General features: G+C 40.7%; 1 protein-coding gene across 1 annotated transcript in view; it reads left to right on the top strand.

The window, feature by feature from the left end:
• fgd (faciogenital dysplasia) overlaps nt 1-22,310 on the top strand; it is a 118,060-nt gene that overhangs the window by 83,842 nt on the left and 11,908 nt on the right. The window contains exons 2-8 of the mRNA XM_055223153.1: nt 4,951-5,121; nt 6,509-6,779; nt 7,737-8,289; nt 12,150-12,239; nt 17,852-17,988; nt 19,032-19,188; nt 21,074-21,212. Coding sequence (XP_055079128.1) covers nt 4,951-5,121; nt 6,509-6,779; nt 7,737-8,289; nt 12,150-12,239; nt 17,852-17,988; nt 19,032-19,188; nt 21,074-21,212 — 1,518 coding nt within the window. The remainder of the gene's footprint in view (nt 1-4,950; nt 5,122-6,508; nt 6,780-7,736; nt 8,290-12,149; nt 12,240-17,851; nt 17,989-19,031; nt 19,189-21,073; nt 21,213-22,310) is intronic.

The following is a 22,310-nucleotide window of genomic DNA, read 5'->3' as shown; positions in this document are numbered from 1 at the left end:
CGGCGATCGTTTCCATAGGTACGCCCTCCACCGCCCCCCTCCCCACCCTCCTCTTCCTCCTTTCTTTCCCATCGTGCCCGTCGTCTCGGAGGTTTGTTTGCTTTTCCCAAGAACGACCCCGTCAGTCTCGGGTCAGGGAGTTCTTCACGAGGCCGTCTGTTTCATAGGTCAAGCGTTTCCTTTTTCGTGTCGACGCCGCCTCTGATTGCAAAAGGCTTCCAAGTGCGATTTTAAAGGAGAATTCTGAAAAAGGAAGAGCGTCTAGCTTGGATAAAGTGGTCCGTAGTTTATCGCGGGGGTTATGTTCTAAAAATAACCCGTAGTAGCTGAAATCTGTGAAGTATCAGCTTTATTTTTTACTTTATTCTCTATGTTTTTGTCTGTAAAACCCCTCACCACACACTTTATACACTTTTCTCACACAGGCGTTAACATTTTCTCACATTTCTCTCTCGTTTTAAACACTCTCAAAGTTCAAACCTTCGTAGATTTTTTAAAATAAGTGCAATATTATAGAATGAAACCAAACATTTAGCTTAGAAATAAGAATATAAACGTTTTCCTGTACTGTAAATAAAACTGACAGCTTTTAGAAAAACTGTAACACATTTAATTATAATGATCAACCTACGACATTGGAAGAGAAAGGATTAATAGTGACTCACGTGTACCTCACAGTTCGTCTGACCGCGCCTCTTCGTCCCGGCGCCGCTCCGCTGTAGAGTCATTTTCAGCTGAAGTGCCACGGTGCAAACGTACAGCACTTCAGAGTCACACCACGATCCAACGTTTGTGTAAATTTGTCTGAACACATTCTGTACTGTACGGGAGACAATGTGGACAATGGTCTACAGTCCAACAGCCAATCAGGACGCAGGACACAACGCGCGTTCAGACGATGTAAAAACGCGTGAAAAATCGCACTTAAAAAAATGCGCGAAACAGCGAAACGTGAACCAGGTTATAGCGAGAAACAACTGTATATATTTCTCTTATTCCACTGTGGATTACAAAATGGAAACGCACATGGGGGAGGCAGCGTGACGGCGAATGGGCTCTAAAATTTGACAAAGGGGCGGGGCCTGGATATATATATAAGTACACGTATATATAACATCAGAGATTCGGCCTGTAACATGTAGCTAAGTGGCTCATTGTACAAATTGTTTTCCAAATGCATGAATTAAATGAGTAATTAATTTAGTAGCTCAGTTGGTCGATCTGAAGGTCGGTGGTTCAAATCCCGCTCTCGACATAAACATCATGGGCTGAGCGTCAGATCCGTCGACCCACAGGTTGGCGGTAAATCTGTCACGGTATTAAACTTCGAAGCATGAAAATATTGCGATAAACGATAATATTGAGGTAAGGCGAGTTTATTCGTACATCACAATTTGTACACGAAAAAATTCAAAGCGCTTTACGGAATAAGAAAGACGTTAAAATCACACGAAGGAAAACGTAAATAATCACAAATAATCATCACAAAATTAACGTTAAAACAGAAGAGGCGGGAATAAACGTTTTTTTACGCCGCTGACACGAAGCAGGACAGTCCCAGTAAACCAGGGGTGTCAACATGCGGCCCGGGGGCTGGATCCGGCCCGCCTACAGACTTGATCCGCACGCAGCAAAAATGTATATATATATTTTTTTTCCGATTGCTAGCAAAATAGCGTCATCTTCGAAACCGTAATACTGAACCTTAATAAAACAAAGCTGCGCACAAAGCTGACACATAAGCACGTAAATGAGATTCTGAAATTGGCCGCTACTCAGGATATGATGCAGTTGTTCTAAAAGACGCCATGTTTCTGGATCAAAAACAAAGCATGAATAAATCGTGTAAAATAAAAAGGTAAAATGCTGATGATTTTAGGTCTGGATCTTTTTTTTTTTTTTTATGTGCAGAATGTTGAGTTCAAATCATTTCTGTATTAATCTGCACATGCTCTAATAAAATCTGTTTTTTTTTTGTTTGTTTTTTAGTTTGTTTTTTAATTGAGACAGTTTCAGGTTGTTCTTAATATTTTATAAAGGAACAGCTCTCTTCAATAAAAATACTTTACATGTTTCTCTGCACAAACGTTTCTACTTATTGCTATTTTTGAGTTTTTATGCTGTGAGTTTTCTGGTCCGGGCCCTTGAGATCAAATGAATTCGTATGCGGCCCCCAGACCAAAATGAGTTTGACATCCCTGCAGTAAACCCAACAGTATCATTAGAAGCTCAAATCTGACCTTCTTACATAAAAAATGGCAAAACGGTGCGATTTAAACTCCCACAGATGAATGCCGTCGTCGTGTCCTTGGGCAAGACACTTAACCCGCCTCGTCCCTTTGGTCTGCGTGCACTGGTGTATGAACATGTGTGTGAATGGATGACTGGCTCCGTGATGTAAAGAGCTGCGAGTGCCTTGAAGGTGGAAAAGCGCCGTATAAAAACATGTCCATTTACCGCGGTTTTCCCAGCTGCGGCTCGGAGCGAAGCTGAAAATTCCAAATTGGATGTGCCAGGGATGTGTCTTGACGCCCGCTGCAATTTTCGGCTGGAATCCAATTGGGACTGAAATCATGTGACGAACCCAAAAAGCTTCAAATAAACAAAGAGGTTGTTTAGAAATAACGTTTTTGGCTGAAGGGATCATGGCGACTAATCCCCATCGGCAAATGTGACCTTTAAAATCGCATCCAGAAAAATGGTGTCTCTGGTGTTCCTCCAGGTCTTTCCTAAAAGTTTTATTTTTCCTCTGTACTTGTTAACTCACTCGAGAAGCATCTTACGTCATCGCCAAAACTTGTAACGTGGGCAGCTGCACAATGGAGATATTCATTAAACGATTTTAGCTCCGTGGGTTTGTAAACAATAGAATAGTCGCGTTTTTATGTAGAGCTTTTCCACCTTCAAGGAACCGGATTGACGGATTAACCACCAACCTGTAGGTCAATGGATCTCACCGCTCATTCAGTGATGTTTATGTCAAGAGCGGGATTTGAACCGCCAACCTTTGGATCAGTGGGCAAACACTCTACCAACTAAGCCACTGTCTCCTCAGTTTATAGCTCAGGAGACACAGAGGAACTGATAATGTTCTTATGTTGAAAATGGTTTTGAATAACTGAATATCGCATTTACACGAGGCTGTTTACCAGGGATGGGGCAAGTTCTCCTGCCACCAGATCTCGTACCTCAAGATCACGTGCCTGAAGATCTCGTACCACAAGATCTCATGCCACAAGATCTCACGCCTCAACATCTCGCGCCTCAGGATCTCATGCCGCAAGATCTTATTCCTCAAGATCTTGTTCCTCAAAATTTCGTGCCAGAAGATCCCATGCCACAAGTTCTCCTGCCACAAGATCTCATGCCTCAAGATATCGTGCCACCAGATCTCATTCCTCGACATTTCGTACCTCAAGATCACGTGCCTTAAGATCTCGTACCACAAGATCTCATGCCGCAAGATCTCGTGCCTCAAGGTTCTCGCGCTATAAGTTCTCATGCCTCAGGATCTCATGTCGCGAGATTTTGTTCCTCAAAATCTCATGCCACAAGATCTCGTGCCATAAGATCTCGTGTCTTAAGACCATGTGCCGCAAGATCTCGTTCCACAAGATCTTATTCTTCAAGATCTTGTGCCTCAAGATCTTTGTTCCTCAAGATCTCACGAGACAAAATTGCCACAAGATTGTGCTCACATGAGAAAAAAATATCTCAGGCGATTTTTTTTTTCTGCGTTTACATTTGGATTGCACAAAAAAACGACTAAGTGCTCGTAATTTACATTTGTTGAGAAGCTTTAGATCCAAAAAACAGAGCTACAAACACAACAAAAACGTATAACGGCACAGTTTACGTATAAATGCTGCTCACGCTCTCGTAGATCCGGCCTCACGTCTCGTCCCGACTGTTTACTGTTTCAAATGCCCATTATCTCGTCTTAAATGCCTAACCATTAGCAACAAGAGACCGAGTCAAATCGTGCAAAGAGCCATGTCTCTGTTTTCCAAAAAGGTCATAATGAACCGACAGAGAGTAGCACAAAGATGTTGTCTGTAACGTGGAGCGCAGTGTGACGCAATCCAATATGGCTCCCGGTGTGTGCTGCAGCTGGGGGCAGAGTTCAGGACGAATGCGTCTGTGTCAGAGCGATACACTTAAAACACGCCGAGTCCAAGGTCGTACCTGGAGGAGCTCGATCTGGGGAATTATACAGCGGCGAGATGCTGTTTTTCTGCATAATTTATGGCATATTGTGAGGAAAAGGTTTATACAAAAAGGAAAACACTGTGTATATGGAGATTAGTGCTCGGTTTCAGACTGAATGTAACAGCTTGAGGCCACAATAATAATGTTAGAAGAGATTTTAAAGTCATTTCTGTTTTTTCTATTAACAAAATGAGAAATTACTTTTTTCTTAAAGGGCCCATGTTACTCTATTTTCTGATCTATGTTATAATGTTGTTTCCTCATCAAAAACACACCTGGAGTTGTGTTTATTTTTTGTTTCATTCACATATATTTTACGCACAAACCCTGCATATTTAGGCTGATTTCTTCTCTCAAACTGAAAACGCTCTGTTCCACCTTGTGATGTCATCATGTGGTGATACAGGAAGTGCTCCGCTGTGTTTTTAAACTCCACACACCTTCATTTCTAGAATAATTTGGATCATTTCAGGTCTGGAATTGCCACTTATCTCTACTAAACTAAAGGTAAAAGGAGCTGTTAGCTTGAAAACGACCACTTTGTGACATCACACGGTGGAACAGAGCGTTTTGAGGTTTGGAGATGAATGTGAATGAAACAAAACACAACTCCAGGTCTGTTTTTGAAGAGGTAACAACATTAGAACATGACTAAAAGCTACAAGAGTCACCTTTAATTCATATGCAGTTATATTATAGATGATTTTGTGGGTAAATATATCTGTGTTTCTCTCTCCCCAGACGTCTCCCCGTCCTCCCTGCAGTACCAGAACGGCTCATCAGAGTACCCGAGCTCCCCACGGACGCCTAAGAAGAGTCCGAGCCTCAGACCATGTCACGGGAAGCCAGCTCTGAAGCCCCGCCCTCAGCCCTCCCCTCCAATCAAATCGCCCACCTCTCAGAAACCTCAAGGTAACAGCCACAATAGAGAAATAAAAACAGCAGGATCATGTAGAGCGGGTTAATACGAACGCCGTCGCCGATAGACTCGCGGTTGCGGACTTTCCATTACCGTAACTCCGCAACCGATCGTGCTTCATGTAAATTCAAACGTCGTCTCAAAGCAGAGGCATGGGGCTCTTTAAATATTTTACTGTCATTACGGTAATGTGCTTACGTCGTCCCCCGAAAACGACCAATCAGAGCGCAGGTGCCGTCAGTTATTCGATGCGTCAAACGAAAAACACAGACGGATATGTAAAATAGAGATAGATGAGTGAAAAAACGCAGTAAATGCTGAATTGGAGCCAGAGTCGATGGAGCCGGAATAATCTGAACAAAAACTGGTAAAACTGCTTATACTTTATTTTTATTTTACTATTGTGTCCGTAAATCAAGATATGAACATTAATAACAGACAAATCCGGCGTCTTCTTCCCTCGAGGTCACTCCCGCTAGCGTTAGCAACAGGTTTGATTGACACCGTTGCTAAGTGCCCGCTCTACGCTAAAACGGGGGCGTTACCTTCATCAGCCTCGCTCCGGATTGGCTCTTTTTGTTGCTGTGATACTCGTGGTCAGAATTCCAAACGTGCAACTCCGCTCCAAATTCGCCGCTATAACCGCTCGCCTCGATTAGCTTCTGGAAAACGAACGCTGCGGGTGACGTCACACTCGCTTAGTCGACTTCTTTACACGGACTATGGCCCAAAAATATCGGCAGAGCTTATCGACTGTCGGTTACTCTCTGCGCTAATCAATCGGTATCAGTATCGGTCATGAAAAAACCCGTATCAGTTCTTTCGAGAGCTGCTACTGAATCAAGTCTATAATAAAATCTGACCCACATAATAAACAACTGTAAATAAAAAACAGTATGCACCTGTAAAACGTCTTTTTCCTCAGATTTTTTCACAAATTTAGAGGAAGTTCTTAACAGACGCGCAGTTCCTACTTTTATCCCCCGTCAGTTTTGATGCAAAGATCGGTGCAGCTAAACGACATTTTTGGAGCGTACAGTTTGCAGAATTCGTGTCTGTCTGACAATAATAGAAGTTCCCCTTTGTAGCTCGGGTCTATTTTTTCTTTTCGCTGCGTAACTTGACTGTGTGCACTTGCATCAGCAGCATCCTGTTCTGAAATGAGGAAGTGAACTCGCAGCCGCCGCTCGGAGCCTCGATCTGCGCCGCGGCTCGATGCTTCTCTCCCGGACTAACCCGCTCATGATTTTTCCGAGGATTACGTTGTTTTTTTTTCTTCCGGATTTCGGGATGTCGCCGTGGAGATACCGCTCGGACACGCGTGGTGGACTTAAACTGCGTAGCGTCGTTCTGATTCCTCTTTATCTTCTCGTTGTTTAGTGCCCCCTAAACCGGCGCACCTTCTTGCTCTCGGGCAAGACAAGAAACCCAAGAGGATCCCACCGGCTCCATCCAGACCTCTGCCCGCTCCACCTCCTCCTCCCAAACCCAAGCTCACCCCGACCCCGACGCCGACACCAACGCCCACACCAACGCCAACGCCAACACCACCACCGCCGCCGACAACACCGCCCCCCGCCACCGCCACCTCAGAGCCGGCGAAGGAGGTCCAGAAAGTGGGGCTGCTCATAGAGAAGTTTGAAAACTCCAGGTAAGAAATGGAAGTGTGCAGTGTGCAGTGTGTTTGCGGTAGACGTGGAAGTGAACGCAGCGTCGCAAACACCACCACTTGTGTTTGTAAAAAGGCATTACTTCCTCAAATACTTTACATTAATAAATACAGTACTGATACGAGTACTTTTCTACTGCTATTTGCGTCTTGGATCAGTTTTCACTTTTAAAATTGTCTTTTTTGTGTCAAATTTAGTTTCAAGATTGTGCAAAAACCTTAGTTAGTTAGTTTAAAAAGTATTGCAGAAGTACTAGTAACAATAGTTGCATCTGAAGAAATATGTATATAGAATTTTAACATTTTTTGACTCAAATACTACAGTAATTTTAAATGGAACTATTAGGTATTGTAGTAGCTGTATTACTATCCCACATGATTCATATTTACATTGGTATTTGTTTAAAGGTCCTATATTACGCAAACTTCAGCTTTCGGTCATGTTATATTGGCCTTACGTACTACTACTACTTTGCTCGTGTAAAGTATATTTCAAATACTTTCACAATATCACATTTCTTACTAGTTTTAAAGGGCTCATATTACACTATTTCCTGATGTTATAATGCATCAAAAACAGACCTGGATTTGTGTTTTGTTTCATTCACACATGTTTGAGTCACACTTTATTATTAGTCTGCACATCTCCAAAGCTCTAAATGCTCTGTTCCACCTTGTGATGTCATGAAATGGTAGTTTTCAAGTTAACAGCTCATTTTACCTTTAGTTTGGTAGAAATAAGTGGTAATTTGAGGGTTGAAATGAACCAGATGATTCTAGAAATGAAGGTGTGTGGAGTTTAAAAACACAGCGGAGCACTTCCTGTATTACCACTTGATGACATCACAAGGTGGTGTTTTCTGTTTGAGAGAAGAAGCAAAACACAATTCCAGGTCTGTTTATGCCGAGGAAACATTTTGAACCTTTTTTGTCCTACAGGGTTCCCATCCTGGGGGTGCTGCCTCGCTCCCAGCTGCAGCTTTGCTTGAGGATGGACACTGCCTCTGACATCACTTCCTGTGGGCCGGACTCCATTGCCAAGCTATCCGCAGACTCCTCCCCCTCCACGGACCCACTGAACCCCATCAGCGACCAGAACGGAGACGAGATGCCCGAACTGTCCCGCCTCTCCTCGGTCAACATCAGCGACGCCCAGCTGGACAACTGCTCCGACGTCAGCGTCCGTTGCCTCGACGACGTGGACCAGGAAGTGGACCAATCCGACGCCACGGACCAGAACGGGAAGATTCCAAACCGGGACAGTGGAATAGACAGTCCCTCGTGCGCGGCGGAGGGAGAAGCGTTCCCGAATGAGGACGCGATAGACGAGGAGCATTACGACAGCGTGACGGAGACGGAGAGCGTGTCGTGTTGCGTGGCGGGGAGCAAACGGGACTCTACGCAGGACGAGGACAGCGATTTGGATGAAGGCAGCAGCGGGGAGATACAGTCTTTGACGGACAACAGCGGATATCTGTCGGAAACACAAAAAGTGAGTAGATAAATATGTCAAAACGGCATCTGTAAGCAACACAAACAAACAAACTTTAGCGTCTTATTTCTCAAGCGTAGACTGTTTATGTAAATGGACATAGCTAACCTGCTAACCGCCGCGTTCCAAGTGTTCATGGGCGCACATCCGGCTCCATCGACTTCCGTATTTTCCGAACTATAAGTCACACTTTTTATCATAGTTTGGCCAGAGGGTGCGACTTATACTCAGATGTGATTTATCCGTGAAATATATGTTTTTTTCTTCATTATTATGTATTTTTTGGCTGGTGCGACTTATACTCGGGAAAATATGGCATCACTTATCGTTTTAAATCTCGTTTATCTGGGCTGATATTTGGTTCGGGCTCACCAACAGCTGCATACAACTTTATTTTAACACTTTAGTGCGACGATGGTGTTCACCAAATGAGATTACACGTCTTTTTTCCTTATTATAGTTCAATTATGCATAGCAGTAAAAAGTATAGACTATATTTATATTAGTTGCAATTGTAGTTTTTGGAGAAAATGGTCAAAATTGGTCACGTCGGTCACTCTGGACTCTAAACAATCGGTCGATATCGAGACTAGACCCAAGAACTCGCTGTAAAACAACAGAAATCTGCCCCTGTGTGTCTTAAATGATTGGTTTATAGATTGTTGTGACGTCGTCTAAAACCCGGCATGAGTTCGATATTGTCCAGTGGAGTTTACAAAGCACAGTTTGCGATACACATTTCACGAGCGATCTACTAATTGAACGTGAAAAGTGTTTTAAATCAGCCATTTAATCAGTTACAGTTATAATCTGTGACACCTGTGGATCATTTTGTTATAATTTTGCACATTTTAAATCACAATATTCATTTAAAACGACTTAATAAAAGAAACAAAATCCGCTGACGTCCGAGTTCGAGCGCCCAATGAGAGCCGACGTCCTAATAAAATGTAATAAATTAGGATATCGAAGTGCGTAATTCACAGTGGGCGTGTACAGGTGGAGGTGAAAATGGGGGTTTATCAGCAAAATGGCGTCTTGAAAATAGTCGATTAAACATTCCTCAAACATGAATCGCTCCGAATACAACTTTCAGAGGCTCAACAAGAAGAAAACATGGTGAAAGTAGCTCTGAAAAGTCAATTTAGCTGAATAAATCCACTTTAATGACTTCCCAACCTGCTGACCACTGCCTGAAGAATGCCATTTTCTACCTGCCGTCCGTCTTTTAAGTTAACAGCGTCTTACATCATAATTTCCAGGAATTTCTATCACAGGTTTAAAAGCTCGATCGGAGCCGCTCAGCCCTTTCATGTAGTGGAAAAAACAGCTCTGCGTCTGTTATTATCTGAGGTTGAGCGAGCGGTTTCAAAGCAGGGCTCGTGTAACTATATACGCCATCTCAGCCCCGCGCGATTGTCTTAGGTGTATTTAAGACGGGGCGAAGAGTCTAAAAACAGAAACATAAGTCTGTGTAAGAGGCACGAGTCGTTCTGTAGATACTGTTTCAGCTCGCGTATCGATTGGAAGCAACACTCAAGGTCTAATGGCGCTGGTCAAGTAATCGTAGCTTCAACAAAGTGCGTAATTATAGAGATACTTAAAGGTCCGATATTACGCAAAATGGACCCTTCTGAGGCGTAAGTCGTGTTCTAACGCTGTTTCCTCCTCAAAAACGCACCTGGAGTTGTGTTTTGTTTCATTCGCACGTGTTTAAGTAACTGTTATTACTGCTTAATCCCTGTTTTTAATGCTCCGTTCCACTTTGTGATGTCATCGGGTGGTAGTTTTCAAGTTAACAGCTTCCTTTTAGCGTTTAATTCAGTAGAGATAAGTGGCGATTCCAGGCGCTGAAATCATCCAAATGTTTCTATAGTGAAGGTGCGTGGAGTTTAAAAACGCAGTGGAGCACTTCCTGTATCACCACATGATGACATCACAAGGTGGAACAGAGTGTTTTCGGTTTGAGAAGAAGAAAAACTCCGCCTAAATCTGCAGGGTTTGTGCGTTAAAAGTGTGAATGAAGCGAAAAAACACAACTCCGGGTCTGTTTTTGACGAGGAAACGACATTAGAACATTTAAAACTAGTAAGAAGTGTGATTTTTGAAGGTATTTTAATTGTACTTTACGCTAGCAAAGTAGTAGGAGTAGTAAGTAGGCGTAGTACTTCACAGATAAGTTAGCGCCGATGCCGTAAAGTTAACCAAAAGCACTGTATTTATGCCACCCACAGTTTAGAGTCAAAACCACAATAAAAGGGAGGTTTTGGACGATGTAACAGTACTCCCCTGTACTACTGCAGTACTCCCCTGCAGTACTGTAATCCCATGGGGTTTGTATGTGTGAATATCTCTGACACTCTGACTCTATGAACCCTGGAGAGGATGTGGCTTTCGTCTGCACCCTGCCACGCTCTGTTTTCTCTTAATAAACCTGCAGATGAGAAGTGAGTGAGGCAGAAGTAAAACGCTCTGACTCACTTCAACAAAACGCGTGACGAGCGTCTTTCACTTGCATAACACGACGCTTTTGTAACAGGTGGACCAGACGAGTAATGCCGGTGTTGTAATGTGAATCTGAGCTGCAGACGGTGTTTCATTAATGCAAACGGAGAGAAAAAGGGACGAGATGCGAGACGGGGGGACTGGGGACAACAATGAGACAACACGGATTTGACATTCTTTATAGTAAAAAGTTGTCTGGTTCAGTTCACAATTTTGGACTCACATTTTAAAATTAATATATATATTTTTTACGTATTTTTTCATGAATAATAATAATAATGATGATAGTAATAATAATAATAATAATAATAATACATTCTCACATTTTAAAATTAATATATTTTTACATATGTATTCATGAATAATAATAATAATAATAATAATAATAATAATAATAATAATAATAATAATAATTTCTCACATTTTAAAATTAATATGTATTTTTTACATATTTGTTCAAGAATAATAAAAAATATAATAATGATAGTAATAATAACAAAAAATTCTCACTTTTTAAAATAATATATATTTTTTACATATTTGTTCATGAATAAGTTCACAATTTTGAACTCACGTTTTAAAATTAATATATATTTTTTTACGTATTTTTTCATGAATAATAATAATACAAATAATAATGATGATAGTAATAATAATAATAATACATTCTCACATTTTAAAATTGATATATTTTTTACATATGTATTCATGAATAATAATATTAATAATAATTAAAAATAATAATGATAATAATAATAATAATAATAGTAATAATGATAATAATAATAATAATATAGTTCCCTACCGTCTTTCAGCTTCTGACGAGATCAGACTTTATTTTCACACTCGTTTCAAGAAATGTAACCTACCAGCATTTAACCGTTGTTTTGTCTTTGCCAAATGTAAATAAATGGACACAAAAAGTTATTCAGTTAGAATATTTATTTCAAACCTGCACATATATTTCCCATAATAACATAACAGTCCAGACACATATCCAGGGTTTGAAAAGCAAAGTTAATACATTTCCAATCTCCTCTCACTCATCACAAAACACTTCAACAATTCAATAAACTTCTATCTTATACATGACACACACAACACAAAAAAAAACATCCACACTCTCATCCAGACGAGACACGGACAGGAAGTATTATTCCGCGAGATCTTGTGTCACGAGATCTAGTCCTTATTTGTGATTATTATGTTTTGATTTGTTGTATTGTGATTTCAACGTCTTTCTTATTCTGTAAAACACTTTGAATGACTTCGTACGACTTGTGCCTTACAAATAAACTTGCACCTCTGCTCAAATGACACTAACTTATCTAACGTCCTTTTGTTTCTCGTCCCAGTGCTCAGAGGCCCAGAAGCTGCTGAACATCGCCAAAGAGCTGCTCCACACTGAAGAAGCCTACGTCAAGAGACTCAACCTCCTCGACCAGGTAACAGCGATCGCTCATCTCTACTCTACTTTGTTATCAGTCAAAACAACTACAATCTAGCTAAGAATATACTGTATGAGCAGGGCCGTCGACAGAAATTTGGGAGCCCGGGGCAAGAAGCATCACATGGGCCCCCCTCTAATTTAAATTAATAGGAATAGAGTCAAATTTTGTACCCCTAAACCCTGGGACAACAGACCCCTTTGTCCCCCCTCGACTCCTTTGTGGATAAGTTGTTTTTATCACGATAAATGATATTATTATTTATTGTCCATTTCCTTCTACTAGACATGGGGCGATATTGAAATTTTGTGTGATAATTATCAAGGCCAAAATAATTGCGATAAATGATTATTATTATTAATTATAATTTTAACCTTATGAATAAGTTTGATTTTTAAAGAATTGTTATAGTTTTGTACTTTTTTATCAGTCAAAACAACTACGATCTAGATGAGAATATTCTGGATGAACAGGGCCGTCGACAGAAATTTGGGGGCCCGGGGCAAGACGCATCACATGGGCCCCCCTCTAATTTAAATTAATAGGAATAGAGTCTAATTTTGTACCCCTAAACCCTGGGACAACAGACCCCTTTGTCCCCCCGTCGACTCCCTTGTGGATAACTTTTGTTTTTTTTCCCCGAATTTTCTAGCGTTTATCTTTGTTGCCGATTATCACGATTATGTAAAATGTCCCACAAACTATTATTGTCGACCCTTTTTTTAAATCACGATAAACGATACTATTATTTATTGTCCATTTCCTTCTACTAGACATGGGGCGATATTGAAATTTTGTGTGATAATTTTCAAGGCCAAAATAATTGCGATAAACAATTATATTACAATAAAAACTTCAATCGTTATAATTTAAATTTTTTTTATGAATAAGTTCCATGTTTAAACAACTGTTATAGTTTTGTACTTTGTTATCAGTGAAAACAACTATGATTTAGCAGAGAATATGCCAGATGAGCAGGGCCGTCGACTGAAATTTGGGGACTTGGGGCAAAAAAACCTCACGTGGGCCCCCCTCATACAAATTAATAGGAAGACGGTCCAATTCTGGGCTTGTTTTTGTGTAGATCTGACCAACGAGAGGTGCTTTGGAGAAGAGACATTTGGCTGAAAGGTTTTAAGAAGACTCCCGCACACCGTCTCACTTTTTGTTCACTTTTATTAGTACAACGTTTCCAATTCTGGCCCCCCAAAGACCCAAAAAGCCTCACATGGGCCCCCCTCTAATACAAACTAACAGGAAAAGGCTCCAATTCTAGGCCTCTTTGTCCTTTCTGTCGACTGCCCTGCGAATAAATCATTTTTTTCTGCACATTTTGGTGATGTAACGGCGATTATCTTTGTTAGCGATGATCACGATTGTATAAAATGATTATTGTCGAACCTTTTTATCACGATTTTATTGTTTATCGTCTCATCCCTAGACACTGCTCCATTAAAACACATCCGGTCTGCGTTTCAGTGTGGTAATGTGCCAGTGGGTTGAGCTGGATTAAAAAGTGCGACCAGACAAACAGCCGTCCTCTGCTGACAGGATTATAACACAACAGTTTAAGCAACGTCACATGAGGAACAGCCAGACTCTGCGTGTTCTAAATTTAGACACATAAAAACAGCTTTGTCACCACCGGGCTTTATGCGTCTCAGAAGATATCTTAAAATAACACGCTTACGGATCGCTGTCGTCTGGAGTTTAACAATAGAGTCAGCGCGAGGGTTAGGCGAGGTCCCTGGTTTAGCTAATAGACTGTATATATAAATGGACGTAGCTAAACTGCTAGCCGCCGCGTTCAACGTAGGAGGTGAGCATGTAACTGCTGCTGTCAGACTCGTCGTTTTGGTCTTAAAATGTTCAAATATACCAGCTGTCGGCTTTAAATCTCGTTTATCTGGGCTCATATTTGGTTCGGGCTCAACAACAGCGGCATAAAACTTTATTTTAACGCTTCTGTGCGATGATGGAGTTCGCCAAATGAGATCACACAGCTCCATTATGAGGAAATTAGTAGGAAAAACAGGGCTGCAAACGTCTAAAAATGATTGATATTAAGATATTTTTTCCTTATTATAGTTTAATTATACAGAGCAGTAAAAAGTATAGACCGTATTTATATTTGTTGTAATTTTAAGTCATATATTTTTTCAAGAAAATGATCCAAATCGGTCATAGGTCACTCTAGACTCTAAACCACATGTGTCCAAGTCAAGGCCCCGGGGCCAAATCCAGCCCGCCACGTCATTTTATTCGGCCCGTGACAAGGTAAATTAACGTATGACTGTCTTAAAATGTTTGCTGATGTGGCTCTCGGTGAAATTGAGTTTGACACCTCTGCTCTAAACAATCGGTCGATCTCCAGACTAGACCCAAGAACTACAACAGAAATCGCCATTGACTCTGGCTCCAATTCACTTTCTATTGAAAAACGGTCGCCTTTCTCTGTACCTGCTGCTGTCAGACTCGTCATTTTGGTCTTAAACATTCGTCTTAACCCACTCTACGTGATCCTGCTGTTTTTATTTCACTATTGTGTCTGTAAATCAAAATATGAACATTAATAAAAGACAAATCAGCTGCTTTCTTTCCCCAAGGTCACATTTCACAGTCCACCTTTTTATACAGTCTGCGGTTTGGATTTCATGCTACGCTATAAAACGTTTATTAGCGTTTATCTTAGCCATTAGCAGTGTGTAATATTAAAGCAATTGACACCATTTTGTTCTTCTTTTGGATGATTAGCTTTAGAGCCAAACGCTGCGCTACTCTGACGATGCTGGTTCGTTTATTTTGACGTCCATCCATTCATTTTCTTCCGCTGAACCGCGAAGGCGTCAGTCTACGCAGGGACTCCCAGACTTCCCTCACCCCAGACACTCTACCCTCCGGAGGAAACCCACTTCGGGCCGCTTGTATCTGCGTACTTTTTTGATATTTTATGCATAAATGAAATATGAAAAACGTGAAAATTAGACCTTAGCAAGTATAAATCGTCAAAATATTAGGTTTAAATTACTTAAAGCAGTGCACATGTTCGATAAATAATGATACGAATTGGTGCGGCGCTTGTTTAACTTGGCTAAAGGTCACGTCCCAATAAGAGAAACATACTGTGTACATGTTTGAGTGTAGTGTAGTATTGAATAGCTCTTTGTGCGGTCGTGTTCTTCCTCTTAGTTCAGTGTGTGCGTACTTCACCGCCGCAGCTCTGCCCAATCACACTCGCGCTGGTTTGTCTGAGCGACGACAGACTCACGCCAGACTTCCTGTTATTGTCAAAAGGCTTCAAGAAGATGCACTAATTTCCGCGGAAACATCGGTGAACCCGTTTACTGCTCTGTGTTTGTTTATGATGGAGTTTTGGGGGCAGATCGTGGCTGTGGTTGTGGGTTGGCTCGATGTTTATGGCATCAGTCGAAATGTGGAAGTGGTGATTTTCAAAGGGTATTATCAGGTTATTCAAAGATATTATTTTCTCATAATGTTGTCGTAAAGTCTGACAGGAGGGACCAAAAAGACAAAACTCGGGGGAAGGTTTAACAGTGTTTATTTACTCGAGTGCAAAGTGCAAAAATGACGGTAGAACAATCGGTGAGTCGGGAGCGGGGCGTTTGCCGTGGTCCAAGGACAGAGCGAGAGTAGCGGAGTCTGAGACGGGACGGACGGTAGAGAGAAGAGCAGGGACGGAGACGGGAGAGCTGAGGGGGTCCAGGGAGTGGGATCTAGTGAGGAGCGAAATTATCCAGTTTAGCGAAGTCAAAAAGCGGAAAAACATGAGCTGAGCGAAGCAGGGAGTACCGCAGAGGTACATGGACGATCTGGCGTTGAGTGTCAGGTGCTGGCTCCTCTTCTCCTCCCCAGGTGCAGCTGATTGCGGATTAGCTCCAGGTGTGCACGGGGAGGTATTGTACTTGTATTTGTATGTTTCTAAAAGTATATTAAATGGTAAGAAACAGTGAAGATGAGTGCGCTCGTAGTATCTGGTCAAGAAAAGTCTGAAGAGTCTGTTGGAAATCTTTAAAAAGTTCTTTATTAGTTACATGGGACGAGCCACCGTTTCAACCGTAGACTGTGGAAAGAGGTGGACTAAGTGAGTGTGACGTCACCCACGGCGTTCAGCTTCAGTCAAATGAAGCAAATTTGGCGCAGAGTTTCATATTTGTAATTCCGACCGCGAGTGTCATAGCTGTTGAAGGTAACGCCCCTTCCCGCACTAAGCAACGCTGTCAATCAAACCTGTTGCTAACGCTAACGGGAGCAACCTCGGGGAAAGAAGGCAGCTGATTTGTCTTTTATTAATGTTCATATCTTGCTTTACGGGAGGAGTTCAGAGTAGAGTTGCGTCTCCTCCACGTCAAGAGGAGCCAGCTGATTTGTTCCAGTTGCCTCCAGGACGACTCCCTGGAGAGGTGTTCCCGGCATGTCCCACCGGAAGGAGGCCCCAGGAAGACGCAGGTGCAGGGGTGTCAAACTCAATGGTTGCCCTCAAATTTGTATAAATGTAAAAATATGACTGTAACTGCATATCTCGTAATAAACTGACATTATAAGACAGTCATATATTTTAATTTACCTTGTCACGAACCACGTAAAAAATCTGGGAACGCCTTGGGGTCCCACCGGAGGAGCTGGAGGACCTGTCTGGGGTGAGGGAAGTCTGGGAGTCCCTGCTTAGACTGATGAGAAGAAAGGAAATTAAGCAAATGGATGGATTAACTTGCTGATCACTGTGGCGACTTAACAAAAATGAACATAGTGGAGGTATCTAAGCGTGACTCAACACGTAAACGACTTGGGGTCCAACTGGAGGAGCCGGAGGACGTGTCTGGGGTGAGGGAAGTCTGGGAGTCCCTGCTTAGACCGATGCCCCGTGGAAGAAAATGGATGGATCTTGATTAACGGATACATTAGCAAAATAAAAACACCAGAATACGAACATTTTAAGACCAAAATGACGAGTCTGACAGCAGCAGTTACAGAGAAAGGGGACCGTTTTTCAATAGAAAGTGAATTGAAGCGAGAGTCGATGGGCCACTTCCTGTTTGGAACGTGGCAGCTAGCAGGTTAGCTATACCATTTACATATACAGTCTATGGTTTTGACGCAGGTAACATCTTCGTCAGGGCGTATAAGGAAACACCCGCTGAGACATTTTAACGAGCTCAGGGTCATGTGACAAAAAACATACCACAATAATAATACACTAATAATACAAAGGGAAATGTTTCAAAAAAGCAGCGTACGTTCCAGCGTATTCAACATTAAAGGTGCAGTTTCTGGTGTAGGGCGTGGCATCTACTTATCTCCATGGAAATGTTATTGCTTTACCTGGAATTTTGCACAGTTTGGCTTTTTTCCATGGAGTCAAACAAACTGTGAAACATTTTAGGCAAACCTCACACCAGAAAAGTTACACAGAACATCGAAATTTCTGTAGATAAAACAAGTATATTGCCTGTTAGACGGAAGAAACCGGCGAAAACATGTACAGCGAGCCTATAGTGTGTGTTATGCATGTTCCCGGGCGTAGAGATCCCTCCCGTTGTCTCCGCACGTGCTGACTTTGCCGTCTCCGCTCTCATTTTTGCCCCCTGCAGGTATTTTGCACTAAGCTCACCGAAGCTGGAATCCCTCAGGACGTCATTACAGGCATCTTCTCCAACATCTCCTCCATCTACTGCTTTCACGACCAGTTCCTCCTCCCAGAGCTGCAGACGCGCATCACCGGAGAATGGTAGGGCACCTGGGTTATTACACGAGGACGGTTGTGACATACGAGGGGCGGAAATCACTGTCAGGGCGGGAATAGGCTCAGATTGGGGTTGGAGTTTGACAAATGAGGCTGCGCTGCTGTATTTTTGTGCCAACATCAGCAGCGAGTAATGTAGATAATGACTTCTCTATGGTTTAACTGTGTTTCTGCTTTTTATTAAACTAGTTTTAAGCTCTTTAATGCGACAACTTCTGCATCTAACCTTGTAAAATAACATAACTGGATCTGATGTGAATGGCTTATTAGAGCTTCATCGTAGCTCCGTTTTGTTCCTTGTAGTGAAGTGGACTTTAATAAAGGTCATATATTACACAAAAGTGACTCTTATGAGGTTTAAACCATGTTATAATGATTTTACGTCATCAAAAACAGACCTGGAGTTGTGTTTTGTTTCATTTACACATGTTTAAGCAACTTTTTATTGTTAGTTTGTACATCTCCAAAGCTCAAAACGCTCTGTTCCACCTTGTGATGTCATGAAGCAGTAGTTTTCAAGTTAGCATCCACCTTTTATCTGTCTTTTTTAATCTTATTTATTTATTTATCTATTTATTCATTTATCTGTCTATCTATTTATCTATTGTATTTTATTTTTAATTTTTATCTCTCTTTTTAATTTAATTTATTTATTTATCTATTTATCTATTTAATTTTATTTTTTAATTTTTATCTATCTTTTTTATTATATTTATTTTATTTTATTTATATTTATTTATTTTATTTTTTATTTATTTATTTATTTTAATCTTTTGTTTAGAAGAGTTTGGCAATTCCAGAGCTGAAATGATCCAAATGATTCTAGTGAAGGTGTGTGCAGTTTAAAAACACAGCGGAGCACTTCCTGTATCACCACATGATGACATCACAAGGTGGAACAGAGCGTTTTTCAGTTTGAGAGAAGAAAATCTCAGCCTAAATCTGCAGCGTTTGTGTGTTAAACATGTGTCATAATGTTCTGCCTGATCAGTGCGTCTAACTACACATTTCCTGACTTGTGATTTTAGGGACTCAAACCCGCGCATTGGGGACATTCTGCAGAAACTGGCTCCTTTCATGAAGATGTACGGTGAATATGTGAAGAACTTCGACCGAGCCATGGACCTGGTGAACACCTGGACACAGCGGTCGTCACAGTTCAAGAGCGTGGTGCAAAACATACAGGTACGACACGGATTTAAGAACGACAACGCCAAACAAAAGCTTCTACACGAGTTAAAATGACTTCACCCAGAATATGTCTTGTCTTTTACTGAGTCATTCCAATAGTTTCGCTTTAGTAACACTTGAGTAAACCTTTGTTATTAGTCTGTCAACACCTCCAACGCTCAAAATGCTCAGTTTTTGTCACAGTTCTGTCTGTTTACGTGTTTATTCTCAGTCCAGCTCCGTTTCCCCAGCTGCTCCGGTCCTGTTTTTGCTACTTCCCTTCGCTAATCAGTCCAGGGTCGTCTATATAAACTCCCTCTGTTCAGTTAATCCTTGATCGATTATTGATCTGTCGACGCTTTGTATCTGAAATAATCTCTCTCTGTTTGAGTTACCTGCTCCTGAGTTTATTTCCCAGCCTGTTTTCCGTATCGAATCCCCAAAGCGAAGGATATTTTTGTTGATATTAAATAAGACGCTCCTTCCTTAGTTGTTTATCGCCTTGTTTGTCATATTAAGAATTCAGATTTCTGCCGTATTTACTGAGACCAAGACGTGTGACAGTTTAATTTGTGTTGCATTTGAGTCCAGTTTAACCTCCGAGTTCCACTTTGTGATGTCATGTGGTGCTAGTTTTTACGCTAACAGCTACTTTTTTTACCTTTAGTTCAGTAAAAATGGGCAATTCCAAGGCTGAAGTCGTCCAAAGCGGAAGTGTCAAACTCAGATTCACAGTGGAATCAAATTAAAAACAGACAAATTCGCGGGTCAGACTCCATATTTATTAAAAAATTGACTGCACCTGATATGTCGCGTTTAACCTTTTCATATAAAAACAAACTTAACTTTTGCTTAAACACAAAATCTGGAACGACTCAGGTTTGATATGACAAAAATATGAGAAATTAATATTGAAATAAAAGGTACATCAGTAGTATTCATTCCTTATTTAAAAAAAAAAAAAAAAAAAAAAATTATGTCTCTCTCTCTCGGTAGTAATGAATTTGGCTGAGGTTGCTAGTAGCTTGTTTGCTAATGAGTCTCAACAGAAAAGTCGGAGCGCTTGCCGGTCTCGACTACACGTCAGCGTACTAGCAAAGCATTCTGGGATTTGTAGTATTAGCGGTGCAAGCGCTATATACCAGCGGACCAGCTCTAATCCACGTTTGATATGATCTCACTGGCCAAATATAATCACACTAGTGTTTTTCAGTTTCTTGTGTTTAGTGTTTTGTTTCATTCTCACATGTTTGAGCCACTTTTTATTATTAGTCTGTACATCTCCAATGCTCAAAATGCTCTGTTCCACTTTGTGATGTCATGAAGCGGTAGTTTTCAAGTTAGCATCTACCTTCTATCTATTTCTAGTTTCTTTTGTATCTATCTTTTTATTTATTTATTTATTTATTTTTTGTTATTTTTTTTTATTTCTTTTATTATTTATTTATTCATATCTATCTTTTTATTTATTTATTTATTTATTTATTTATTTATTTATTTATTTATTTATTTATTTATTTTTATTGATCTTATTTTTATTTTTTATTTTTTTGTATATTTTGTTTAGAAGAGTTTGGCAATTCCAGAGCTGAAATGATCCAAACGATTCTAGTGAAGGTGTGTGCAGTTTAAAAACACAGTGGAGCACTTCCTGTATCACCACACGATGACATCACAAGGTGGAACAGAGCGTTTTCAGTTTGAGAGAAAAAAAACTCCACCTAAATCTGCAGAGTTTGTGTGTTAAACATGTGTGAATGAAACAAAAAAACACAACTCCAGGTCCGTTTGTGACGAGGAAACAGAATTATAACACGACTCAACGCTCACAAGAGTCAGTTTTGTGTCATGTAGCGTCTTTATCTAACTCGTCGCTCGTGTTGTGTGTCGTTTACCGCAGAAACAGGAGGTGTGTGGGAACCTGACGTTGCAGCACCACATGCTGGAGCCGGTGCAGAGGATTCCTCGGTACGAGATGCTGCTCAAAGATTATCTGAAGAAACTGCCCGAGGACGCTCTGGACCGCAAAGACGCTGAGAGTAAGACGGAGTTTTTTACACTACGGTTCTGAATATGACAAATGTAAATCTGTCGAGTCCTTTTGTTTGTAGATATATTTACATGAGCAGGGCCGGCGGCAGAAATTTGGGGGCCCGGGGCAAGAAGCCTCATGTGGCCCCCCTCTAATGTCAATGAACAGGAAGAGGGTTTTTAGTTTTCATGTGTATATTTTTTTTAAACGATGAACAGTGATGAGTAAAAGTATGTTCTTATTGAGGTAGTAGGTACAACTGTAGTAAGCTCTAGTAAAAGGAGTAAAGATTTAAAGGTCGTGTATAACGTAAAATTGACGGTTATGATTATTTATTTATATTTTATCTATGTTCTAATGCTGTTACTTCCTCAAAAACAGACCTGGAGTTGTGTTTTGTTTCATTCACACATGTTTGAGTAACACTTAATTATTAATCTGTACGTGTCCAAAGCTCTAAACACTCTGTTCCACCTTGTGATGTCATGAAGTCGTAGTTTTTAAGTTAACATGTCATTTTTTACCTTTAGTTCAGTAGAGATTAGCATTTCCAGGGATGAAATTATCGAAATGATTCTAGTGAAGTGTGTGGCAGGGGCTGTCAAACACATTTTTTACCAAGGGCCACATTAGCAAAATGGCTGTAAAATAAATCTAACTACTTTTTTTTTTTACTTTTTAATTAACTGTTTCTGTATTTATTACTTATTCCAGTTACAAATATTGCATATGAATTTGCCTAGATGTAAAAATATATCTGTATAACTGCGTATCTCCGGATAAAATGACATTTTAAGACCATCAAACCTTTTAATTTACCCTGTCGAGTTTAAAAACACAGTGGAGCACTTCCTGTATTACCACATGATGACATCACGAGGTGGAACAGATCGTTTTCCGAGAGAAGAACTTCGCCTAAACATGCAGAGTTTGTGAGTTAAACATGTGTGAATTAAACAAAAAACAAAAAAAAACACAACTCCAGGTCTGTTTGTGACGAGGAAACGACATTAAGACACAGATCAGAAAATATTGTAACACAAGCCCCTTAAATAAAAATATAAAAACCTCCAAACGTTGTAATATTAAAAGTTAAATCAACGCT

The sequence above is a fragment of the Periophthalmus magnuspinnatus genome, chromosome 7 (assembly GCF_009829125.3).
Source record: "Periophthalmus magnuspinnatus isolate fPerMag1 chromosome 7, fPerMag1.2.pri, whole genome shotgun sequence".
NCBI lineage: Eukaryota > Metazoa > Chordata > Actinopteri > Gobiiformes > Gobiidae > Periophthalmus > Periophthalmus magnuspinnatus.
The sequence above is the reverse complement of the archived record's forward strand: the minus strand, read 5'-3'. Positions and strand labels throughout refer to the sequence as shown.